The sequence below is a fragment of the Mizuhopecten yessoensis genome, unplaced genomic scaffold (genome assembly GCF_002113885.1).
Source record: "Mizuhopecten yessoensis strain PY_sf001 unplaced genomic scaffold, ASM211388v2 scaffold11143, whole genome shotgun sequence".
Lineage (NCBI taxonomy): Eukaryota > Metazoa > Mollusca > Bivalvia > Pectinida > Pectinidae > Mizuhopecten > Mizuhopecten yessoensis.
The window spans coordinates 1361646-1385705 of NW_018408901.1; the positions used below are offsets into that span (position 1 = coordinate 1361646).

The 24060-nt window shown below is 32.5% G+C and overlaps 1 protein-coding gene across 2 annotated transcripts in view; it reads left to right on the plus strand.

The window, feature by feature from the left end:
- The window catches only part of LOC110466740 (glutamate receptor 2-like), a 45653-nt gene extending 25775 nt beyond the window's left edge, over positions 1–19878 (plus strand). Inside the window, exons 6-17 of one of the 2 annotated variants that reach the window (XM_021523460.1) lie at positions 2466–2621; positions 3509–3715; positions 4915–5031; positions 5676–5798; positions 7519–7758; positions 8617–8972; positions 11427–11625; positions 12577–12824; positions 13841–13949; positions 15186–15317; positions 16701–16808; positions 18437–19878. In XM_021523460.1, the coding sequence (XP_021379135.1) occupies positions 2466–2621; positions 3509–3715; positions 4915–5031; positions 5676–5798; positions 7519–7758; positions 8617–8972; positions 11427–11625; positions 12577–12824; positions 13841–13949; positions 15186–15317; positions 16701–16808; positions 18437–18514 (2073 nt within the window). In that variant the 3' untranslated portion in view covers positions 18515–19878. The remainder of the gene's footprint in view (positions 1–2465; positions 2622–3508; positions 3716–4914; positions 5032–5675; positions 5799–7518; positions 7759–8616; positions 8973–11426; positions 11626–12576; positions 12825–13840; positions 13950–15185; positions 15318–16700; positions 16809–18436) is intronic. The other variant, XM_021523462.1, reaches the window with a different exon arrangement.
- The last annotated feature ends 4182 nt before the right edge of the window (positions 19879–24060 follow it).

Sequence of the window (24060 nt, forward strand, 5' to 3'; positions counted from 1 at the left end):
ATACAGACAGGTAGACAGACAGAAAGGCATACAGACAGATATACAGAAAGACATACAGACAGGTAGACAGACAGAAAGACATACAGACAGGTAGACAGACAGAAAGACATACAGACAGATAGACAGAAAGACAGATAGACAGAAAGACAGATAGACAGAAAGACATACATAAAGATAGACAGAAAGACATACAGATAGATAGACGGAAAGACATACAGACAGGTAGACAGACAGAAAAACATACAGACAGACAGAAAGACAGATAAAATGAAAGACATACATACAGATAGACAGAAAGACATACAGATAGATAGACGGAAAGACATACAGACAGGTAGACAGACAGAAAGACATACATAAAGATAGACAGAAAGACATACAGACAGATAGACAGACAGAAAGACATACAGATAGACAGAAAGACAGATAGAATGAAAGACATACAGACAGATAAACAGAAAGACATACAGACAGAAAGACATACAGACAGATAGACAGAAAGACAGATAGACAGAAAGACATACATACAGATAGATAGAAAGACATACAGATAGATAGACGGAAAGACATACAGACAGGTAGACAGACAGAAAGACATACAGATAAACAGAAAGACATACAGACAGATAGACAGAAAGACAGATAGACAGAAAGACAGATAGAATGAAAGACATACAGACAGATAAACAGAAAGACATACAGACAGATAGACAGACAGAAAGACATACAGATAGACAGAAAGACAGATAGAATGAAAGACATACAGACAGGGAGACAGACAGAAAGACATACAGACAGATAGACAGAAAGACAGATAGACAGAAAGACATACGTACAGATAGATAGAAAGACATACAGATAGATAGACGGAAAGACATACAGACAGATAGACAGAAAGACAGATAGACAGAGAGACATACATACGGATAGACAGAAAGACATACAGACAGGTAGACAGACAGAAAGATATACAGACAGATAGAATGAAAGACAGACAGACAGATAGACAGAAAGACATACAGACAGAAAGACATACAGATAGTTAGACAGAAAGACATACAGACAGATAGACCGAAATACATACAGGCAGGTAGACAGACAGAAAGACATACAGACAGATAGACAGAAAGACATACAGACAGATAGACAGAAAGACAGATAGACAGAAAGACATACAGATAGATAGACAGAAAGACATACAGACAGATAGACAGACAAAGACATACAGACAGACAGACAGAAAGACATACAGACAGATAGACAGAAAGACAGATAGACAGAAAGACATACATACAGATAGACAGAAAGACATACAGATAGATAGACGGAAAGACATACAGACAGATAGACAGAAAGACAGATAGACAGAAAGACAGATAGAATGAAAGACATACAGACAGATAAACAGAAAGACATACAGACAGAAAGACATACAGACAGATAGACAGAAAGAAAGATAGACAGAAAGACATACATACGGATAGACAGAAAGACATACAGACAGGTAGACAGACATAAAGATATACAGACAGATAGAATGAAAGACATACAGACAGATAGACAGAAAGACATACAGACAGGTAGACAGACAGAAAGACATACAGACAGATAGACAGAAAGACATACAGACAGATAGACAGACAGATAGATAGACAGAAAGACATACAGACAGATAGACCGAAATACATACAGGCAGGTAGACAGACAGAAAGACATACAGACAGATAGACAGAAAGACAGACAGACAGATAGACAGAAAGACATACAGACAGATAGACAGAAAGACAGATAGAATGAAAGACATACAGACAGGTAGACAGACAGAAAGACATACAGACATATAGACAGAAACACATACAGACAGGTAGATAGAAACACATACAGACAGGTAGACAGAAACACATACAGACAGGTAGACAGAAACACATACAGACAGATAGACAGAAACACATACATGTACAGACGTTTTAAGTTGTTTTTATGACTGGGATTTGGTTTACAGTTAACTGATACATATACATGTAACTGGTAATTTGTTATATCTTTAATCACGGAATGCACAGTTTAAAACACTGTGAAGTTGCGTTACACACTAAAAAGAATACATTGCACATAGTTTATATATTGCATTACTCAGTAACATATTGAATACATTTTTTATGATTGCTGTATATGATGACAGTTGGTGTCACACATGTATTAGAATTAAAGCAAAATATGGTCAACAATAATACAATGTTTATTTATAGTGATTACATGTATAAAGTTAAAAAGGTGTCATATCATGTTCTAAGTCAAAACATCGGTATGGATAGAAAAATTGTTTATCCTATTACAAAACACTGATGTGGAAGTGGTTTCTGTCCTAATGACGTCTTTACAAGCTGACGTACAAAATTGTATAAATTAGTTCTGTTGTGAAGGATATTGTATACCTGTTAAATAGTCTATAGTTTATTACATAGGGTATAGACGAGCTTGACCTGGCCCAATTTGAGTACGGCGGTGTCAATATTACTGGTTTCACCGTCATCAATACGGCAGCGGCGTCATACACGGAGTTACGTAACAGGAATAAAGAACTTTACTTCAACCTCTATCCGAATACACCCAATTTGTTGGTAAGTCTTCTTTATACAATAAACACTTAGTCTTGGTAAGTCCTCTGTATGAACCATTGCTGAAGTTTTCATTTCTTCTTTATCTGACCTGAAAAATGACATGAGAGAAAAGGACAACGAAAGCCCTTCTTTAAAAAAAAAAATGCGCTGTAATACTTTCTAGTGGCTAGGGTCTCCATATACACTTTGAGATATGATATACTGAGCATTTTCATATTTTACAACTATTCCTTGCAACTAAATCTATACAAATGAAATATGAAAAAAGCATCAAGGCCACAGCACTAAAACATGAGTTGCTGCCATTAGTTTGATGCTATTTGACGTAGAAAAAACGTAATTAAGTATCGGTTTGTATTTAAGACTGGTATGCAAACGCTTAAAAAACCCCACCAAAACCCCCATTTCTATCAGTATAGTATTACATGCAGTCATGAACAATGTTAAGATTGTCGCCAATACACTTTTTTTGAGAATTGTGATAAAATTTGATCGCATTATTCTCATTTAAACTTGATGAATTTAATCTTAAAGTAAAACCTCGTAACGTATCGTCAGAACAAAGTTTAGCATTATGCGATTCGGTGATATATCTGTAGGAACATATGTAGTGTTAATGGCGGAAAAGAGACGACATTGACATGTGTTGGCGGTAAGCGAGGTGGCAATAGAATGGAGAGACAGTAGTTGGAGATTTTTGTTGGGTTAAAAAACTTGCATTATACTAATGCTTTATTATAGACAATACTCCTCAGTACTATTATTGAAAATATGTAATCATTATATATAAGTAAATCACTAAGATACCATTTGTTCAAAATCACACAATCAAAACACTTCATGTTGTACCAGATTTTAAATTATTTGTATTATTTTTCTTTTGACAGTATAAGCAGGCACTCGTGATCGACACCCTGAATTTGATACATGAAGGGTTTGATCAGGTAAAACGTGAAATGAATGGAAATTTAGCTCTTCACAAACGAGGTTGTACTTCCAATCGATATTTACACTTCTCCGGAAGCGGAAGGGCGGGGCGACGGGGAGGTTCCGGTAGAGCGGAACGGGAACAGGTTATGCGAATATTCCGGGAGGTGAGTTCCAATAATTTGGTTTCGGGTTTATACTTTTGCTGTACTTTGTTATGAAAATTTGATACTTGATCTACACATTTGTACAAATTACTCATGTGTTTAGATTAAAATGGCCAATGCTTATGTTTCGCTTGTTTCAACGTAGGAACTGGAATAAATGCTTCATTGAGCCAAAATGTATGTTTTAACAAATAAAGATAAAAATGTACGTTCAGGAATAATGTTTTGGATATAATAACAACAAATGTTAAGGTTAAGTTATAGATTTTCAATTATTGCGAGTTCGTATTTTCACCGATTGAAGGGATTTAAGGGAAATGTAGACACTGTTATATATGTCAGTTGACATTTTTGTTCTTTACACGTTAAACATATGCTGTGTTTACTTACATTTCGCCCCACATGTCCTATTTTTGTACCCTCGCCAGCTAAGGGGTAATCAGTTAAACAAGTACTAATTATTTAACAGGACATGCTGATCAATTTGTTGTCTCTTTGACCTCTCATTTGTTTTTGTATTTTCAACGAAGAAACATAAAACAAACCTTTATCGGTTCTCGAGACAAGATGATGTCTCCTTACATCTACATTGTATTTCATATAAAATCGCCTTTCTTCATTTTTTTTTTTTTTTTTATATATACACTGTACCGTAGTAGGTATATGCATTTCTATCTATACCTCAATTTTACAAAGACCACAACTTTACTACATAAGTAGGAGGTCACGTGGTATGAAACAGGAAAAGCACCACCAAAAATCGTACAAGGATGTGTGTATCAGCTTATTGACTCCGTTACACTGCACTGACAATTAACTTCACTTGTATCATTTACACTTAACTACGTTTGTGTACAAATTGAAAACAACAACATATTTTAGCATTGCTAAATTTAACATCAATTCAATATATTTTTGTGACATGAAAAATTTATATTAATGAACAGTAGCTTGTTCTGTGTGTGCGTTTGTCAACCTTAGATGGAATTCATCATTGATTGCCCATACACAATACTACGTTTGTGTACAAATTGAAAACAACAACATATTTTAGCATTGCTAAATTTAACATCAATTCAATATAATTTTTGTGACATGAGAAATTTATATTAATGAACAGTAGCTTGTTCTGTGTGTGCGTTTGTCAACCTTAGATGGAATTCATCATTGATTGCCTATACACAATTATTTATTCCCAGACACGACTTCGTGCTGACGAAAGTTTGACAGGGACACTGGCGTTTGATGAGAAGGGCATGCGTACAGACTACACCCTAGACGTGCACCAGTTAGAGTACAAGAAACACCTGGATAAGGTAGAGATGACAGTTAGTCCAATGATACGTTAAGGATCCCTGTCCTACTGCACTGCAAGTTTTCGTATTTATAGTAACCTCCCCTTAATTTCGTAATGGACATCGCTATAGCAGAGTGTTGGGCAAGGGCACTTCCGTTGATTATGTAGATCATTTGGTAAGACCGACAGTATATGGTGATATAAAGTCCGGTGTTATAATCCGGGTCTAGCACCGATTAATTTTTGTACTTAAAATACTGTTGCTAAAATGTAAATAGTTGTGTTTATGAGTATAAACAAGACAAAAAAAAAGTTTCGAAATTTTTCACTTTTTTTTTTTTCAATTACAGTATATCAACTCAGATGGAGTATATTGAGCTCTTCAATATTTATCTCTGCATATCAATCAAGTTATCTGTCTTACTTATTTAGCTTCCAATTTAATATTTTTACATTTAAATCATTTTTTTGTTATAATCTTTCTGGAACCAAATGTCGGATTCACGATATCTCTTTGTTGTTAAGACATCTCGGCATTTCAATTTGTTATTTCCTATGCAGATTTTGAGTTCGATTTTGTAATTTTAAGTATTTTATATATTGTATGCATAATACTTACTACAGTTGTTTTTTATGCATATACATGTCTATTTCAATATAAAGGTCGGGACTTGGTCTCCAAACGGTCCGCCGCATCTTCGTTTTCAAACCCATCTCAAGTCACCGGTTACTGTGCCTCGCCATGAAACATCAAAGAATAGAACTTGGCGGATCGTAACGATACAGGTAAGGTGCTGTATTAGACATTAAAACAGCATGTTCAAATGGAAAAGGTGTGTTGGTGCAATATGATCTCACTCTTTGGAACCCAGTTACTGTAAATCTTACATGCCTCATATTACTTCATATGACCTGCTTGATTTTGCCAGATCATCTTTGAATACCAAAATCAATGTAGGTTCCAGAAATAGTAGGCCTGCAATACTGTATAATCGCAAAAAAACTTCTGGTGTGGTTTATGCCCCCAAAGAATCGGGGTTTTCTTCCGTGACTTTTACAAAGAGGTATGGAAGATACCAAATCTGATCTGCTGTTCCTGTTCCAACATTTGTGATCTTCTTCGCTAACTAGCTTTCCTGTTAAATTTTGAGTACTTTCTTCCCAAACTATTTTCTGGCGTTGTCACCATAGGCACCTGTTAATCGCTCGTCATTCCCTATATTGGACAATACTAAACATTGAAATTAGATCAAAATGCAAGTAAATGTAGTGATATTCTTTGCACTGCCATTTATATATCGTGTTTATCACGAAATATANACATCTACATCAATATCCTTCATTTGGATTTCCAATTCTCTGCGGTTGTACAGCGGAGGTATTCAACTGATTCTCAGAGTTTTACATTAGTTTACTGTAATCGATGAGTCATGCATGACAAAAAAAAAAGATAAATAGTTGTTAAATATTAAGAATAAGTCAGTAATATATATAATTTGTTTTATGAATACAGGCAGACCACCATGGCAATTTTCCGTGTTTGCATTTAATGTTGGCGCTGTTGGCATACTTTTACTGGTTGTAGTTATGAGATGGACAATAAAATTCTCTTCATGTGATTTTGTATTTTTCTTAAAATTTGTTCTGACACAATTCGTCGACCGTTTCATAATGAGTTAAATTGTAAAAATATGTAAAAAAAATAAGTTTGATCTTCCCTCGAATCTTAAACACGAATATGATTTCTTTTTACAAATTGATAAGAAAACACTTAAGCTATTTGATTATTTTGTTCCTTTTGGCAAGTTTGCTTTATTTAAGCAAAAGACTGCATAGATGTGGCAGACCAACTGGTATAACTGCCACATGTGTCACAGACAAACTTATCATGGTGCACTAGCGCGCACCATTCAGTTTGTCTGTGACACATGTGGCAGTTATACCAGTTGGTCTGCCACATCTATGCAGTTTATTGCTTAAATAAAGCAAACTTGCCAAAAGGAACAAAATAATCAAATAGCTTAAGTGTTTTCTTATCAATTTGTAAAAAGAAATCATATTCGTGTTTAAGATTCGAGGGAAGATCAAACTTATTTTTTTTACATATTTTTACAATTTAACTCATTATGAAACGGTCGACGAATTGTGTCAGAACAAATTTTAAGAAAAATACAAAATCACATGAAGAGAATTTTATTGTCCATCTCATAACTACAACCAGTAAAAGTATGCCAACAGCGCCAACATTAAATGCAAACACGGAAAATTGCCATGGTGGTCTGCCTGTATTCATAAAACAAATTATATATATTACTGACTTATTCTTAATATTTAACAACTATTTATCTTTTTTTTTTGTCATGCATGACTCATCGATTACAGTAAACTAATGTAAAACTCTGAGAATCAGTTGAATACCTCCGCTGTACAACCGCAGAGAATTGGAAATCCAAATGAAGGATATTGATGTAGATGTTTATGGTATTTGTATTTTGTGCTTTTGTAGGAGGTTCCGTTCGTCCAATTTGCTTCATCAACTGAAAACGGAGAAAATAGCAATGCGCCAATGATTGGTAACAGGAGGCTTGAAGGTTACTGTATAGACGTAGCTGAAAAGGTGAAACACAGATACAAAAAAGAATTCGACGAAGACTTCGAGTATACGATACATTTAAACGATAAGTTTGGCAGTGTGAATGAAACCACTCACAAATGGAATGGTTTGATCGGGGAACTGATTGATCACGTAAGTTTGTTCATTCTTATATTTATATATATATATAGAGGGTCCAACATATCGATTTTTATTTGACATGATTGTTATTATAAACAAAGACATTGAGGGATTTTGAGAAAACGGGACTTCATGTAATCACATTTAGCTCAAAAAATCAAAAGATTAATGAATAAATGAATGAATACATATGTGTTGGAACTTGTGACGGAAAGAAGAACTGTTTCACATCCTCCGTATCTAACATTTATTACACACCTGTGAATCTTAGTATAGTTTGACAGTCTGTATTGAGGCTGTGCAATACAAAGTCTTGACACTGTTATAAGACAAAATGTTGTATTACCCCGGAAGTGAAAAGTCCTTTTGGCTGGAACTCATGGAGTGTTATACACTGATCAAATAGACGAGTTCAGCTTTTATTTTCGAATATATTTATATATATATCGTTTTTTAATATTCCTCACCTAAATAACCGCGTGTTGTCTTCGATTATTGAACACATGACATGGCAATGAAAACTCGTGTCGACCTCACATTCTCCGGTCATATTTCCCTTATGCGGAACTGTGTTTCAAAAACAATACATGTACATGTATCTAATTGAACAGCATTTTAAATGTGGTCTCATATTATCAATTTAAATAGGGATTCTTAAAACACACCCATCATAAACTGCTAGAAAATGAAATTGTATCTAGGAAAATATCAAACATACATTTAACTTGATTGGAGATCACTAGTGAGTTGGCGATCCATGTATCTTGTTAATACTATCTGTTACGTTAATGGGTATATCTTATCAATCTTAAACCCTATATTGTGTACACCGGCATATTAAACATACTCTTTATTCATGTATACCTGCAGACGGCGGATCTGGCACTCGCCTCCTTGACGATAAACAAAGAAAGAGAGAGGGTTGTAGACTTTACAAAGCCATTTATGAAGCTTGGAATCAGTATAATGATCAAGAAGCCCGACAAACAGAAGCCAGGAGTGTTTTCCTTTATGAGCCCATTATCGAACCTCGTCTGGATCTGCGTCATGATAGCATTTCTGGCCGTTAGCTTAGTTCTGTTTTTCGTCGGTAGATGGAGCCCTTACGAATGGCAGGAAGAAACCTCTTCTAAAGATCATACTACAACAAATGCTTTTACGTTTTCAAATACGCTTTGGTTTTCATTAGGGGCTTTAATGCAGCAGGGATCTGATATATTCCCAAGGTTGGTGCAGGCATAGTTCCATATTTAGCCTGAGAGAAATTGATAAATATAAAAGTGCTTAGTTCCATGTTGTCAGTTAAAACTTTGGCCAAATTTTGAAATGAATTTTAAAGTTTTTTAAAATCGTTTTTCTTACGCACTGAATTGTTCCCTGTAATAGTTCACATTTTCCCTCACACTTTGAGCATGCATGTTTCATTTTCATATGGTTTATGGTCGTATTTAACATGATAACATTTAATTTATTTGAAAATTGCTTTATATTTGTCCTATAAGAATTTTGTGTAGATTTTTTAAAAATAATTTTACATGTCTATCTTTGTTTACCATACAGATATTGTTAAAATTGTCTGTTATAAGTTTTATCATTGCATATTTTGTTTATTTCAATATTTTATTTAAGATACGTGTATATCACAAACCATTTTTACTAATTTTGAGACATGTTATAATATTCTCAAGTGTACACTGTACACCTGTTCTTTTCAACTTACTTGAATATGAATTATACAAACGAGGGACTCGACAGCAAGCAAATGGTTCTGCCTAAGAGATATTGTGTTAAAATCGTTAACAGTTACATTTCAAAATAATGAAATTTAGCTTTTGTAAAAATACAAAAAGATGAAATTATGTTAAAAATGCTAAGTTTGTCTTTTTCGTACAGCTTGATTACTGTAGTAGATATATATCAAACTTCGTTTTGAAGCATATTTAACCTTATTTCAATTTTAACATTGCAATTTTTATTCGTCTCTGCGTCCTTTTTCTAAACAATATCTTCTCTATTTTCATTTTGCTTGATATCTTAATGTTTTTCTCACATTTGATTGCATGAGCAAGGAAAATGTAACAGCCGTGGTAAATTGTACACGGGTATTTGTGGATGAATGAATGTGTCTGTAAAATTTTATTATAGAAATGACCCATCTGATCCAATATCTCCATTCACCCGGTATGAAATCCACACTTTTTCATAATTACATAACTGACAACATTGAACATGTTTGGCCATTCAACTCATAAACCTACAGGGTTGTTACTAAATGACGCAATAATGCAGCATGTAGTTTGTAAATACCGTTTTTAGTTACACGTTTAATAACTTATATTTGAAACTTACTTAATACTGCTAAATCAAATATATTTTTTGATTATTTATTTTAACTTTTCTCGCAATATATATTGGCTTGGTCCTTTACGTGTGGAAAGTTCTCTTAATCTCATGTAGACAGGTTTTCCAGTGAATATTGATCTCTAAATATAGCCTTAGAGAAATCCGGTGGACTTTAACCTTCAATAACCAAATGTTTGATAAAACAGAATTTAAAAAGCTTAAAAAACAATTGTAGTCTTTTTAAATCAAAAGGATATGATACACGTCCTGGTCACTATTACTATTTTTCGTAGTCTTGGTGTACAATTTGAAACCGGGGTTAAACATGACAGAAAAGCTCGCACCAAAACGGTCAAGTTGAAAACATTTTTTTGTTAATTGTTTATTATTATAAGGTAAATAACTAAACAGATACGGACTTTTTGTAAAGGTAAATATGATTAGATATGCATTTGAAAATATATTTATGAACCTTGACATCGCCTCGGTCAACATAATTATTTTATGTTCATATCATATTATCCACGATCATAAAAGTCCATATTTCTATAGTAATATTTCTATCTAAAAAGTCCAATCCAGATATAATTTTATAATGCCGGAAACCTCATACAACTTTCGTTTTTTTTTCTATCCGTATGTTGGTTAGGTATTTAATATCAGTGACTTTCATCCGGGTACTCCGGTTTTCATCCACCTCCAAAACCTGGCATCCCTTAGATGGGCATAGGTGTTTAAAGGACGTAAAACAATAAAAAATCAAACGAAGTGAAGTTAAACGTATAAAATGTGAGCTGTAAATAAGCGAATATATATAAAAATTGACAATATGGTATAAAAATAAGCAAAAGGAAATAAACTAATGTAACCGGAAAATGATTAAGTAGTTATTCTTTTTTCTTGAATATCTACGACGGAAAAGCTATATATTTTTTTTTCATGGAGCTTAATTTTATAACAAATCATAAATATACAAGATAGATGTTCAAGGGTAAAAAAATCTATTTCTTAAAAGATATATCTGATTTATAGATTAGTATGCTTCTACAGTTTACTGCAACAGGAATCGTATGTAAAGAAACGCCAAACACTTAAGCATTTGATCTTGTATTAGATGTTGTTCCTTTATTGGTTTTCAACCTTGGGCAAATATCAAGGCCTGGATGCATTCATGCAATATTTAGGTCATATGACAGAAAAAACTAATCCTGATAATTTATAGAAAAAATGTATAAAGATAAAATGATTTAAAAAGAATGTTTGTATGCTTCTTTGATAATTTTTCATCAACATGCATTTTACGAAAAATATATTTGTAAATATTTTGATTTTCTTAGATCATTTTCCGGGAGAATAGTTGGTAGTGCCTGGTGGTTCTTTACATTGATATTGATTTCCTCCTATACCGCTAACCTTGCCGCCTTTTTGACTATTGAGCGACTTGTGACGTCCATTAAGAGTGCCGATGACTTAGCTAAGCAAACTGAAATTGAATACGGGACATACCAGGGCGGAGCTACGGAGAGATTCTTCAAGGTTTGTGTTAGTTTGACGAATAAATGTAATGCTAACTGGTAATGCAGAGTCAATCATACCCTTGACCACTATAGATGAACTTTAAACACACTGTTTTAAAATTTGGTTTGCCAAAAAGCTGGAAATCCAAGTAAGTGTTAACTATTGTTGAAAAAGAAAGGAATGTGCGTAAAAACCCTTTATTTATGAATTTCCAAGAGGATTACATGATAATTGTAAATCAATTAGTTAAGTGTATATATAAAATGAACATTGTCACTACTCAAAAGTAATTACTGTGGCTATCAAAGTAACGGCAAACCTCAGGGACTTACTTATATTTAGCTGATTATCTCAACCATGTATTGGCAGGGTTCGTATTATACATACTTTTTACCTATTATTAGTTAATACAATTGACAGGTTCTCCTTTTGATTTTGAAATACATGTCATTCAGGGGTTGTTTTTGCACCTATTCTATTTCAAACGTTTAGACAAAAGTTCTCGCATTTTTTTACACCTTACATCACCGATGAGTCCTAGAACAGCTAAGTGATGCAGTGTAATTTATTTTTGGCATACTTTGTCTATTTCCAAATATCAATGTGCAATCACGTGTGTTCGCCTTGCATCCACCCCTAAATACACTATGAGTATTCAAAACACAATTTGTGATGTATCTATGCAGCGAAGTTATTACACTGTATGTATCCAATGCCTACGCTAGAAATCGAACCTGAAACCTCTGTTAGCTCTGCCGAACGAGTTAAAGAGAAAGTCTCCCATGCCGAGTCGGTACATGTAGAGTACAGCTAGTATTTCACCAGGGTGACAGACAGAAATGATATCTATCTATGTACAGTGTATATAGCAATTGACGTATATACTAACTTAACGTGTTCATAATATGTACTTATTTGAGATAATATAATATGATATTTACACGTACTTTTTATGTAAAACATGTCTAGGAATCACGTGTACCTGTATACCAAAGAATGTGGATGTACATGAATGCCAACGCAGACAGGGTTATGGTTGATCATAATCATTTAGGAATTCAAAAAGTCAGGGATTCTAAAGGAAAGTATGCTTTTCTGCTTGAGTCTCCCCTTAACAATTACCAAGGACAGAAGAAGCCTTGTAATACGATGAAAGTAGGAGAGAACCTGGATAGCAAGGGATACGGTATAGCGACGCCTTTATATTCTCCACTTAGGTAATTATTTTATTTTATTTATTTTTTCAATCCATGAGGCACTAAAGCCTACTAATATTTTTGATAAAAAATAACATTATACAAAGAAAATATCTATCACAAATTCACAGACGAAATGTATAATGATAAAGGATAATTTCATTTTGATACATAAACTAGCTGTCTTCGTGAAATGGATTGTTTTATGTTGATGATGTTTTATTTCTGACATATAATAAAAACACGGTTTTTCCTTACATCGATAAAACTCATTGTGGGGTAAAAGCCTTTAATTTGATTTGTTCTACAGGATATGGACAGCGGCAGATACTATTTACACACTTAAGAAAGGGACAAATAAACTGATACATTCTACCCTTTTCAATAAAAGAAAGATATCACAATACAGTTGTAAACACATAATTATTCGCTGCTATATTTTTTTGTCTACAATCCTATACAAAACTGTAGGATTATATCTTTGAACAAAATGATGTCTAATATTATATTTGTGATAACTAAACATCGGATATCGTATTAAGTTTGAATTCAACTGCCAGGTATTTGCCAGTGGTAATCATTGTAATGATCATTGCAATAGCGCAGCGATCACTTCAGCATATTTCTTGGACCGTATTCATGAAACCATTCTCAAATCGTGCCAAAATATAAAAAAGTCAAATGTAAATATCGGAACAGTATTTGGTTTTAAGTCTCGTCAATGTTTTTCCAAATCATTAACTAAATAGAATTATTTATGAATCCATGAATACGGGGCCTGGTCTCTCTACTCACAGCAGCATTTGTAGTGTTTATACTTACATTGTACTACTGAAATACATGATAAACGTTTTTGTTTCTTTCTTTAAGATATACAGTGAAGAGAAAAAATAAATGTTTCTAAGAAGAGTTTCAGAATAGGTTGACAAAAGTAATACACTTTATTGAAACAACAACAATTTTTTTTTCTTATAACAAAATCACAATTAATACTTTTCTATGTTGTGTTTTTTTCTTGTTGATATTCATGCTGGTAGAAAAAAGTTAAATCTTGTGGTACTGAGACTTCGGGAGGAAGGCGAGCTTCATAAACTGGAGCAGAAATGGTGGTATGACAAGGGAGAATGTGGAGCGATTAATTCTAAGGTATGTATTTCTTATCTGCATAATAAGTAGATGTCTATCATAGTAACAATACAAAAAGTGTTATAGTTGTCATGCAAAACATTATAACACAATGATATTCAGAATACATAATACAGTGATATTTCGAACACGTTACACGATTCTATTCAGAACACATTACACATGATATTTAGAACACATACAATACACAATAATATCCAAAACATATAACACAATGAAATTCAGAATAAATGACACAATGATATTTAGAACACATTACATAATGATATTCAGAACATATCACGCCATAATATTCAGAACAGATTACACAGTGATATTCAGAATATAATACACAGTGATATTCAGAACATAATACACAGGGATATTCAGAACATTATACACAGGGATATTCAGAACATTATACACAGTGATATTCAGAACATAATACACAATGATATTCAGAACATAATATACAATTAATTACATTCAGAACATAATACACAATGATATTCAGAACATAATACAAAATGATATTCAGAACATAAACACGATTATATTCAAAACACATAACACAAGGATATATTCAGAACACATAACACGATGATATTCAGAAAACTTAAAACATTAATATGCAGAACACAATGGTATGCAGATCAAAATAAATAAGAACATCCATCGAAAACTACATAGCAAATATAATATTTGGAACAATCGTTGCCATAACTTAATCAAAATTGGTTGATGTTTTTTTCAATGATGACATTACATAAATAAGCAAAACATCTATAGTATTTCCATCCGGCCTCGCCAACATTGGAGTTTGAAATCAAAGTTTGTATGCCCCAACCTTTCTAAAGACATGTATCGCATACAGGACAACCATTTAGGATCACGTCCTTAAAATACCTTTTGTTCCACATTTTGCAGGATACTGATGTTTATAATGTACATTTATGTTTAACTATTTATATTTGTATACAATTCATTGTTGTTTAAAATGTATAGCTGTTAACAACATAAACATGTATACAATGTATTGGGTGTACAATATATATGTTTACAATTTCAAGGTTATATCATGTAATAGTTTATATAGTGAACATTGCATTGACTTATACAATATATATAAAAGTTTCAGTATTTCCTACATTTCTACTATCACTTGATACGTTGCTAGGTTGTAAAAAACTTGAACAATATGTTTTATAACTATTATCATAACTTTCTTATACTTCATTCTTTTATCCACTGTAACAGGATGGGGTTAAAAGTGCCTTGACTCTAAGTAATGTATCTGGAATATTCCATATTCTCATTGGCGGATTAGTCCTCTCTATGCTGATGGCGTTATTAGAATACTTGCTTCACAGACACCGTAAAAGGAAAAAGGCAGGTCACATTTTATGATATCTATTACATAACATAAGTATACTATGCACTTAACGTAACACTTATTGTTATCTGTAAGACAGAACTTCACTGTGATTTGCCTGTTTTGGTTTTTTTGGGCGTGCTACTCTATGGTATTATGATTATACATTTGTATTAATAGAGGCTATAGTATATGAAGGTTTGTCGAATACGGATACTCTACCCGAGGTGTATAGAACTTGGGGTAGAACCGAGGCTTCACCGAGGTTCTGACACCGAATTCTGCATCTTGGAGTAGAACATCCATATCCAACATACCTACATAATGGTTGACTCTTTTCTCTCACTTATTGACCTTAAAGTTGGTGAAACAGGACATGCAACACTAAACATACAGCAAACAAGTTCTAGATAACGTATACATAAACTAAGGCCATATTTATAAAGAACAAAATTGTACACCTCAAATTTAAAGATCAATGCAAGACCTTCAGTGCAAGCTTAGACAACAATTCGTATGTTCTCAACGCAGTGTCACTTGTCGTCGGCAATGATGCCACAGTCAATTAAACGAGGTTTTGTTACGTTTTCAGTTGCAACGTCATAATAAAACTCCGTCACCTGATTGTAACTTTATAACAGGTAAAGGTCACTGAGTGCACCCATGTGAAATACATGTAATCCACATGTGTGTTCCATCTGAGACACGTGCATTTTTCAAACGCGGAGCTGGAAGAAAAAATATGTTTTGTCGATCCTGAAGAGAGTTATCCCTTATGTTACCTATTAGATCTCTGTAAGATGGTGCCCCGCGAGAATAGCTACAGTGTACTAACGTATTGGTTACTGTGCACTTTTTCTTTTGAAATGATTTCAGGAAAACATTTTTGAATTAAAACTAATCACACACACACACACACATATAAGTTAAATATGTTTTATCATTGTCATCCTTTCAGTAACGTACCTGAATTACAAACGAAATGACAATTTGAATTAAAACAAAATACGTAAAATACATATCGCAAACATGTTGTCATTTGAGTCTATAAAAGCATTTTACTATATAAAACGTAATCTATCTAGCGGTATATATCGACTTTTTCAACATTTCAAACAGAATTGAAGGTTGAAATATGGGTTTTACGTGATCAGATTTGCATCTTTGCGTTATATATGTTTCTATACATAACAATCTGACAAAGATAATATTCATTTCACGAAAACAAAATTGTGTCATACTATAGGGTAGAAGTAACATTCACATCTGAAAGTGTGATATAAGAATATAAGATTACAATGTTTAATTTGAATATCTAATACTGTTCTGGTTTGACAGGTTGTTTCCCTTTTTGATGCACATTAATGAAATTAGTAATTAAAACTTTGTATATTTAATAGCAACAGAAACAGTATAAACCTGGCAGTACTGTCAAAATAGTTAAAAAGGACCCACTGGAGGTTCTCAAGGCCGCAGGGTACACGGAACATGAGAATTCGGGGGTAATTGTAAGCATTGTATATATGTCACTACGCATGTGTTTGCTCTTTGTTTAGCTAGTATGCTTTCATTGTAAACACTCCGAGACTTGTTTTCACGAAATGGTACGCATGGTAAAAACCTCTTTTGTGCTTAAGCCAATTTTGTTCCGGTTTTGAAACTTAAGGAAACAAATGGGAAGAATTGTGGATAGACATAAAGCCGAACTCTTTTGTCGATGTATAAACTTGACTTTTAGACCACGGTACATTATTTTAGCAAGTTATACTAAAGTTATTACGAGCAGAAATCCAATGTTTAAGCATGAACATAAATTCATGCCAACTACCTCTTTGGACAAGCTTCATAAGCTTAGTGAAGTGACATATTTACTTGAAATTTTATAGGGACATGTTTTCATAAACGATGGCTGTAAAATCCTATTTGTAAAAATAAACATCACTTTTATTCACATGATCACTCGAGCCATACATGTATATTTGAAAAAATGATGATGCAAATATTAAAAATAAAGACAATCTAAGAATTGTTTGGTATCTTTGATAGCAAGTCGGAATATATTGCATTCATGACATCACAAAACAATTATATTTAGGAAGTCACAAATAACGCTACGGTCCATTCCAGATATTGCACTTAAGTTTATAATTTTGTGATTGTTCTTTCCGATGTGATCATTGGCAAGCCTGCCTTAAAAAATCGATATCGAACTTGAATATGTTTGTCATAAAATTAAATTCAAAAATATACATGTAACTTAGTTGATAATGAAGTTGGATTCGGCATAATTTAGATGTGTATGGAAACATTTAAACATGCTCGTTAAAGTTTTTAAATGTAGACAGGATTATACAAGTCTTTAGAACAGAAAACCAATACACCAACTCACCATCTTTATTTTTTATTATATTGCACTGGTTTCAGATATTATTTTGTAATTTTGTTTGACCGTAAGAACCATTACAGAAACTTTGAAACAATTTCTTAGTTCAATATGAATGTAGATTTGTAGAATTAATTGTACGACAAAAAATAAGATAATCTAAACAGTAATAAACTATTTGTTTGAGATTGTTTAAGTAAACTAGTACTATCATATCAAGTTAGTTCGTAACCAACTGATTGATGTAGAGTTCAGCCATGCGATGTGATGTATGTTTCCTATTCGTTTAGTTTCATCTCTTAAGTGTTGTTTGTCGATGTGCGTATATATATATATATATATTTAAACGCATGACTATTGTTTTTTTAAACAAGAATTCATTCGAATTATGTTCCCCAACGTCATAAATTAATTGATTTAAGAGTTGTTTACCTTGGTAAGATCAAACCAACAATATCAATGATTATTATTTCCTTGACTGAGAAGGTGATGATATAGTAATATTTCCGCATTATGCATAACGTTTACGTGTATATATATTTATAACATTTTTTATATGTATTTTTAACATTACATTAATTTATAACATTTATGTATATAAAGTATGTAACGCTTATGCATGCATTGATAGCAGAATAGTTTATCTATGAAAATAGATCATAAGGGATTATTCCTAACAATAACATATTACGGCTTAATAATAACACATGTTCAGTTAATCTCCAGATGTGTTGTGTATTTTTATATTTACAGTACACCTATAATCCTCCAGAACAGCTGACGACATTTGAAGGATCACCAAGTACGAAGCCGGAGCAGACAGTTATATAACAGTGTCAATGGAGGCGTGGCTTCCACGTGTATGACGTTAAAATCTAACTATATGTTGATCGGGAGAGGTTGCCATGCCTACTGAAGTGCAATCAAATCGATGTTCATGCTTGCATGCGTTAAAAAGCTGCAATAAAGATACACAGGTTTGTTTTGGGATTGTTCACTTCATTTATTCTATATTTTTTGGTTTGTAATCTAAAACGCTAACGGTGGTACACTTCACTGAAAAACACGAGAAAAAGAAATTTATCATAATATTGATAAACTAATTTAAATTATTTAGTGTCTGTATTTTTTGTTTTTCTTAAGAAATTATAAATTAAATCAAGGAATAGATGGAACTCGAAAGCAAGTACATATGAAAGCATGTCCGGAATAAGCGTGAAGAAGAGTGTCGATCGATATAAATGAATTGACTACAATTTGAATGTATGTAAGTGTGAAAATATTACGAAATTATATGTTAATAGCTCATATCAATGCACAATCATCCCTGTACAAACACATGGAGCATATATAAAATCATTTAAGTTAAATACATCATTGTTTACCTTGACATTATGGTAACAAAACTATTTTATACGCTGTACGGTAAAAAAATCTGTAAAATCAATGAAACTTTCTTGTTGAAATTGATTATTCCTGTACATTTGTTTTTGTAAATATGTAACTTTTAATAGATATATTATTATAAAACATCAGGTCGTGCTTGTGTTTCACTCAAAACTGTATCTTTCCTTTTAATACTGTTGATACGCAAAAATGGAAATTTTCGCATAAATTCGCGTTGAGTTAATTAGCGATAAATATTCACACACCGATATTCATTCCTATATAGAAAATATATATATATCACAACTATTGCCAACACGAAATTTCCACTTTCAAGATAAATTGTCACTATGTCGAAATTTCCACTTTCAAGATAAATTGTCAATATGTCGAAATTTCCAGTTTCACGATAAATTGTTCATGTGTCGAAATTTCCACTTTAACGATATATTGTCCATGTGTCGAAATTTCCAGTTTCACGATAAATTGTCCATGTGTCGAAATTTCCTCTTTCACGATAAATTGTCCATATGTCGAAATTTCCTCTTTCACGATAAATTGTCCATATGTCGAAATTTCCACTTTCACGATAAATTGTCCATATGTCGGTTTTAATTTTCTTTGATAGATGTCTAACTTTTGAAACTATATTTCTGTTGAAGATATGGAGAAATCTGAATGCTTATCAATTGAAAATCCATTGTTAAATATTTGTTAATTGTGAAAATGTTTTATTTGAGAAAGCGTTAATATTTGTACACATTTTACCTTATTTGGTTTGTATAGTGGCACGTACAGTTTCTTTTTATATCAATAAATTATTTTAACAATTTTAAATTTCGTTGTGTTTTTTTGTATCAGCAGCAATATCTATATCCTACACTAATGCCATTGTTTAACCACTGGAGAAAAAGTAAAAGATTAAAATCTGAACACGATGGACGATTCAAGACATTTGTTCTACTATCTATAATGAATAGAAGAAGATCGAATAATAATAACAAGTGGGATCTTGATAGATTATAACAACCTCTTCTTAACAGTCCCTTTGGAATTTGAACAATGATATGCATTTTGTGTGTCTTAGTTGTTTAATCAAAGGGGGATAACTGACATTAAATTGTTTATTTATAGGGGGATAACTGACTTAAAATTTCTTGAGAAAACAAACCAACACCTTTGGTCTGTACAAATATATTTATAAGATAAAAAAAACATTTGGACTGATACATACATACTCTATATTTAGCTATAATATTTTCATATTGAAAACTGCATACCGGGATCTTTTCGACCAGGACTGTCGGCCTTCACTTGCAAAATCGATATTTTCTAAGTGTATAGAGTTCGCCTTTAACATGTTTATTTATATACACATATATATTGTGTACTTCAATTTGCTGTTATGATACATTCTCCCTCATAGCGGAGGAACATTGTCCGGAACAGTCTGTGAGCAGTATTTACATACATTGGTGCTGATATGTCATGTCCTTTGCTTCCTATGGCAAATGGTGTAGCGTCTCAATATCAAAACGTGTTGTTTCTGTTTGTAATTAATTTGTTATTCCATACAGCGGCAAACTCATTGATATCATCAGCAGTAAAATAATGACATTGTAATGGGATTATATCGTGGGTGTGAGTTTATTTCAATTAAATCGCCAATCGTACGAAACTAAACGTGATAGTACGAAACCAAAGGTATAAGAAGAGCAGTACAAATAAATCAAAATGAAAGCTAATTGTAGCATTGCATTCGCTGTACATATTGTACATTTAGGTTTAGATGTTGGCAACTGAATACTGAACTTAAAAACGGTCAACAAATAAATAATAGGAAATAAAAATGATCAAACAAATCATTCATTTCTAAATTTGATACTTTTTCCTTATCAAATGGAGCTGATTAAAGATCTTGCAAATAAAACAAAAATATCATAAAATAAAATTCGAATAATTATGATACATGATTTAAAATAATTAGAGAACAATTGCGTAGTAAACACTAATACTGACCTATTAAATTTTATATTAAAACATATAACGAACCATGCATATAATTGCTTCTAAGGGAGGGAACTCAAATTTAAGCGTTGACTTTCTCACTCTATCTGCACCAGAGTGTAAACAGCTTTTTTTCAATGTATGCGGAATTAACAGGTTAATGTGTTGGTAAATATAATGTCACTTATCTTTTGTACAGAATAAATGTTTATTGTGAAATATATTGCTACAAATCCATAACAATAAATGATGAGGGTCAAATTGTCAGTTTGTTAATCATACGGTTTTTTTTTTTCATTGTCTGACTAACACTACCGAATCCATTTACATTTCTATGCAGAGACCAGCATATTATTTCAAACAAATCTAATATACCTGGATTTGTTGTAATGTATTGTAATTGTATACCAACAGTAGTATGATCAGTGCAATAAGAACGATATGTAAAATGACCTTGGAAGATATTTATAGACTAGAAGAAGAAAGTAAAATGTGAATACTCAAGGGACAGTGGGTTTTAAGGAATGACAAGAGGAGTATACATATTGTTTATGGAAGGACGCTGAAGCAAAAAGATTGCCTCATAAAATAAACCCTCCTTTTAAGAAATCTCGTACCATCAACGTCGTAAAATTTTGTCTACTTTATCTATAGACATAGCTAAATATACAGCAAGGCAGTGATAAAATTGATATACACCGGGAGTAAAATGTGCTTATTTGAAATAAATGAGATCATGGTGGAACAGTGAAGGACACAGTTCCAGCCTATGTATGTTATTTATGACAGGCAAGCAAAATAGCCTTTTCCTGTAAAAGTCATAACCGTGATTTCTGTTCTATAGGGTCTCGTTTAGGTTTTTGTTACCTCCCTTTTATCTTCATTGTGACTTCTATCTATTGTTATAGTAACAGCAAAAAATGAGAAGGCTGAACTAAGCACGAATTGCAATCAATAACTTGTACATTGTTCTAGCATGCCCACAGGCATTCTTAATATCAAACATATATAAACAATTTTTAATTAAATCCTCTTGGGACTTACGCCAATGCCATTATTTCTTCTCTTGATTCCCAATGGTTAAGATCAAATTCAATTTTGGAAATATAGATATGTAACTATATATAAAATGTGTCACAAAAACATCTATCATATACAATATGTAGTGTTATGTATTAATGACTAACGCTCCAGACAACGAACGTAGTTTCTTAATAAGCAAATGAAAACATCCTCATAAGAAATTCATATTATAAACATTTATATATATTTACGGTGGTAATATAATAATTTCTTTCAATGTTAAAAAGCTTTCTAATAAGTAAGTTTATAACTGTTCTCTAGAGAGATAACTAGGAAACTTTGTTTAACATAGTTGCAACCAATGAGCTGTTGGATTGCTGGTTCTTTATGTTAAATGTCTTTTTTATATTTCTTATAGAACGGCATTCTCCTTGATAAGTAACCTACATGTACATGCATACAGGAGGTTTTGGTATAAATACGGTTAAATATGTATTTCTTCGATAGGATTTGTTAGGATTCTTTATATTTTACTATATATATATACAATCTTAGGCTTCTTTTTTGAATGGCTTACCTTGAGTACTTCTCATTCTACAAAATGTACGTTGACATTTCGAAGAAAACAAAAATTCTTCACAATGTGATATTGATTGTTTACACTTACTAATGTGTTTGCCTTCCTAAACAACAATTTTGTTTTGTTTTGTGTGTGTGTGTGTGATCATTAAGGACATTTCAAGCCAAACAACACTGTGAAATGAGACGTTAACAAATAGGAATACATCAAATAAAAACAAAATATGTAAAAGATGCAAAACTAAATTATAGCATTGTTAGGATTATTTTGACAAGAACCGTTCAATATCTCCGAATTATTTTTTACTATATATACAGGTATACAATTTTAGGCTTTTTTTTAATGGCTTACCTTGAGCACTTCTTATTCTACAAAATGTACGTAAACATTTTGAAGAAAATATAAATTCTTCACAATGTGATATTGATTGTTTACACTTACTAATGTGTTCGCCTTCCTAAACAACTGTTTTGTTTTGTTTGTGTGTGTGTGTGATCATTAAGGACATTTCAAGCCAAACAACACTGTGAAATGAGACGTTAACAAATAGGAATACATCAAATAAAAACAAAATATGTAAAAGATGCAAAACTAAATCAATAACGAAATAATTTGTTGTAGGGTATATATCATATCGTATAATAAAGGTCAATGAAGTGCAGATACTCGAATATTGATAACATAGAAACTATATCAAATATGTTAATATAGTTGGTACATTACAAAATACATCCCGCATTCGCTTGAAGTCAATGCATTCAACTATAAAACGTTCGACTGTAAAATGGTCGTTCTCAAGCATGACAATAAAGTTGATCTTCCATTCGTAAAATGTAAGCCAACGTAACAGGTAGGATAGCATTGTGCAGATTTATTATTAAGCCTTTCCGTTGCGGATAAATATATATACTGTACAGAATGACATTGTTCGGTAGTGTTATTGATTTCATACTTTTGTACAAAGAAATCTGAACACATTATGTAAGGTGTAGACAATGCATACTTTGTTTGTACCTCTATATCAATATTAATGCCTTTCTCGGTTGAGGTGGGAATGAATCACTGAGATATGATGCAACATTATATCCAATTTCCAATTATTGTTTTAACCGTAGATATCTTGACTGGTATAATCATTTTCAATACACTTTTCTGTGATTCATTGGACCGGGTGATTCTTAAAATGATTTTTCGGGATATTGATAAAATGGAAAATAACAAAATCCGTTCCAACTGTGGCATCAAGCAAGTATAAAACATATCACAATGTCACCACACACGAGTGAGTTTTTGTTTCATTAAGTTTAGCGTCCAATAAAAGCTCAAGTCATTCATAGACGTTCCTCCGTGTGTGTAATGTACCCGTATGTGCTGGAGAGGT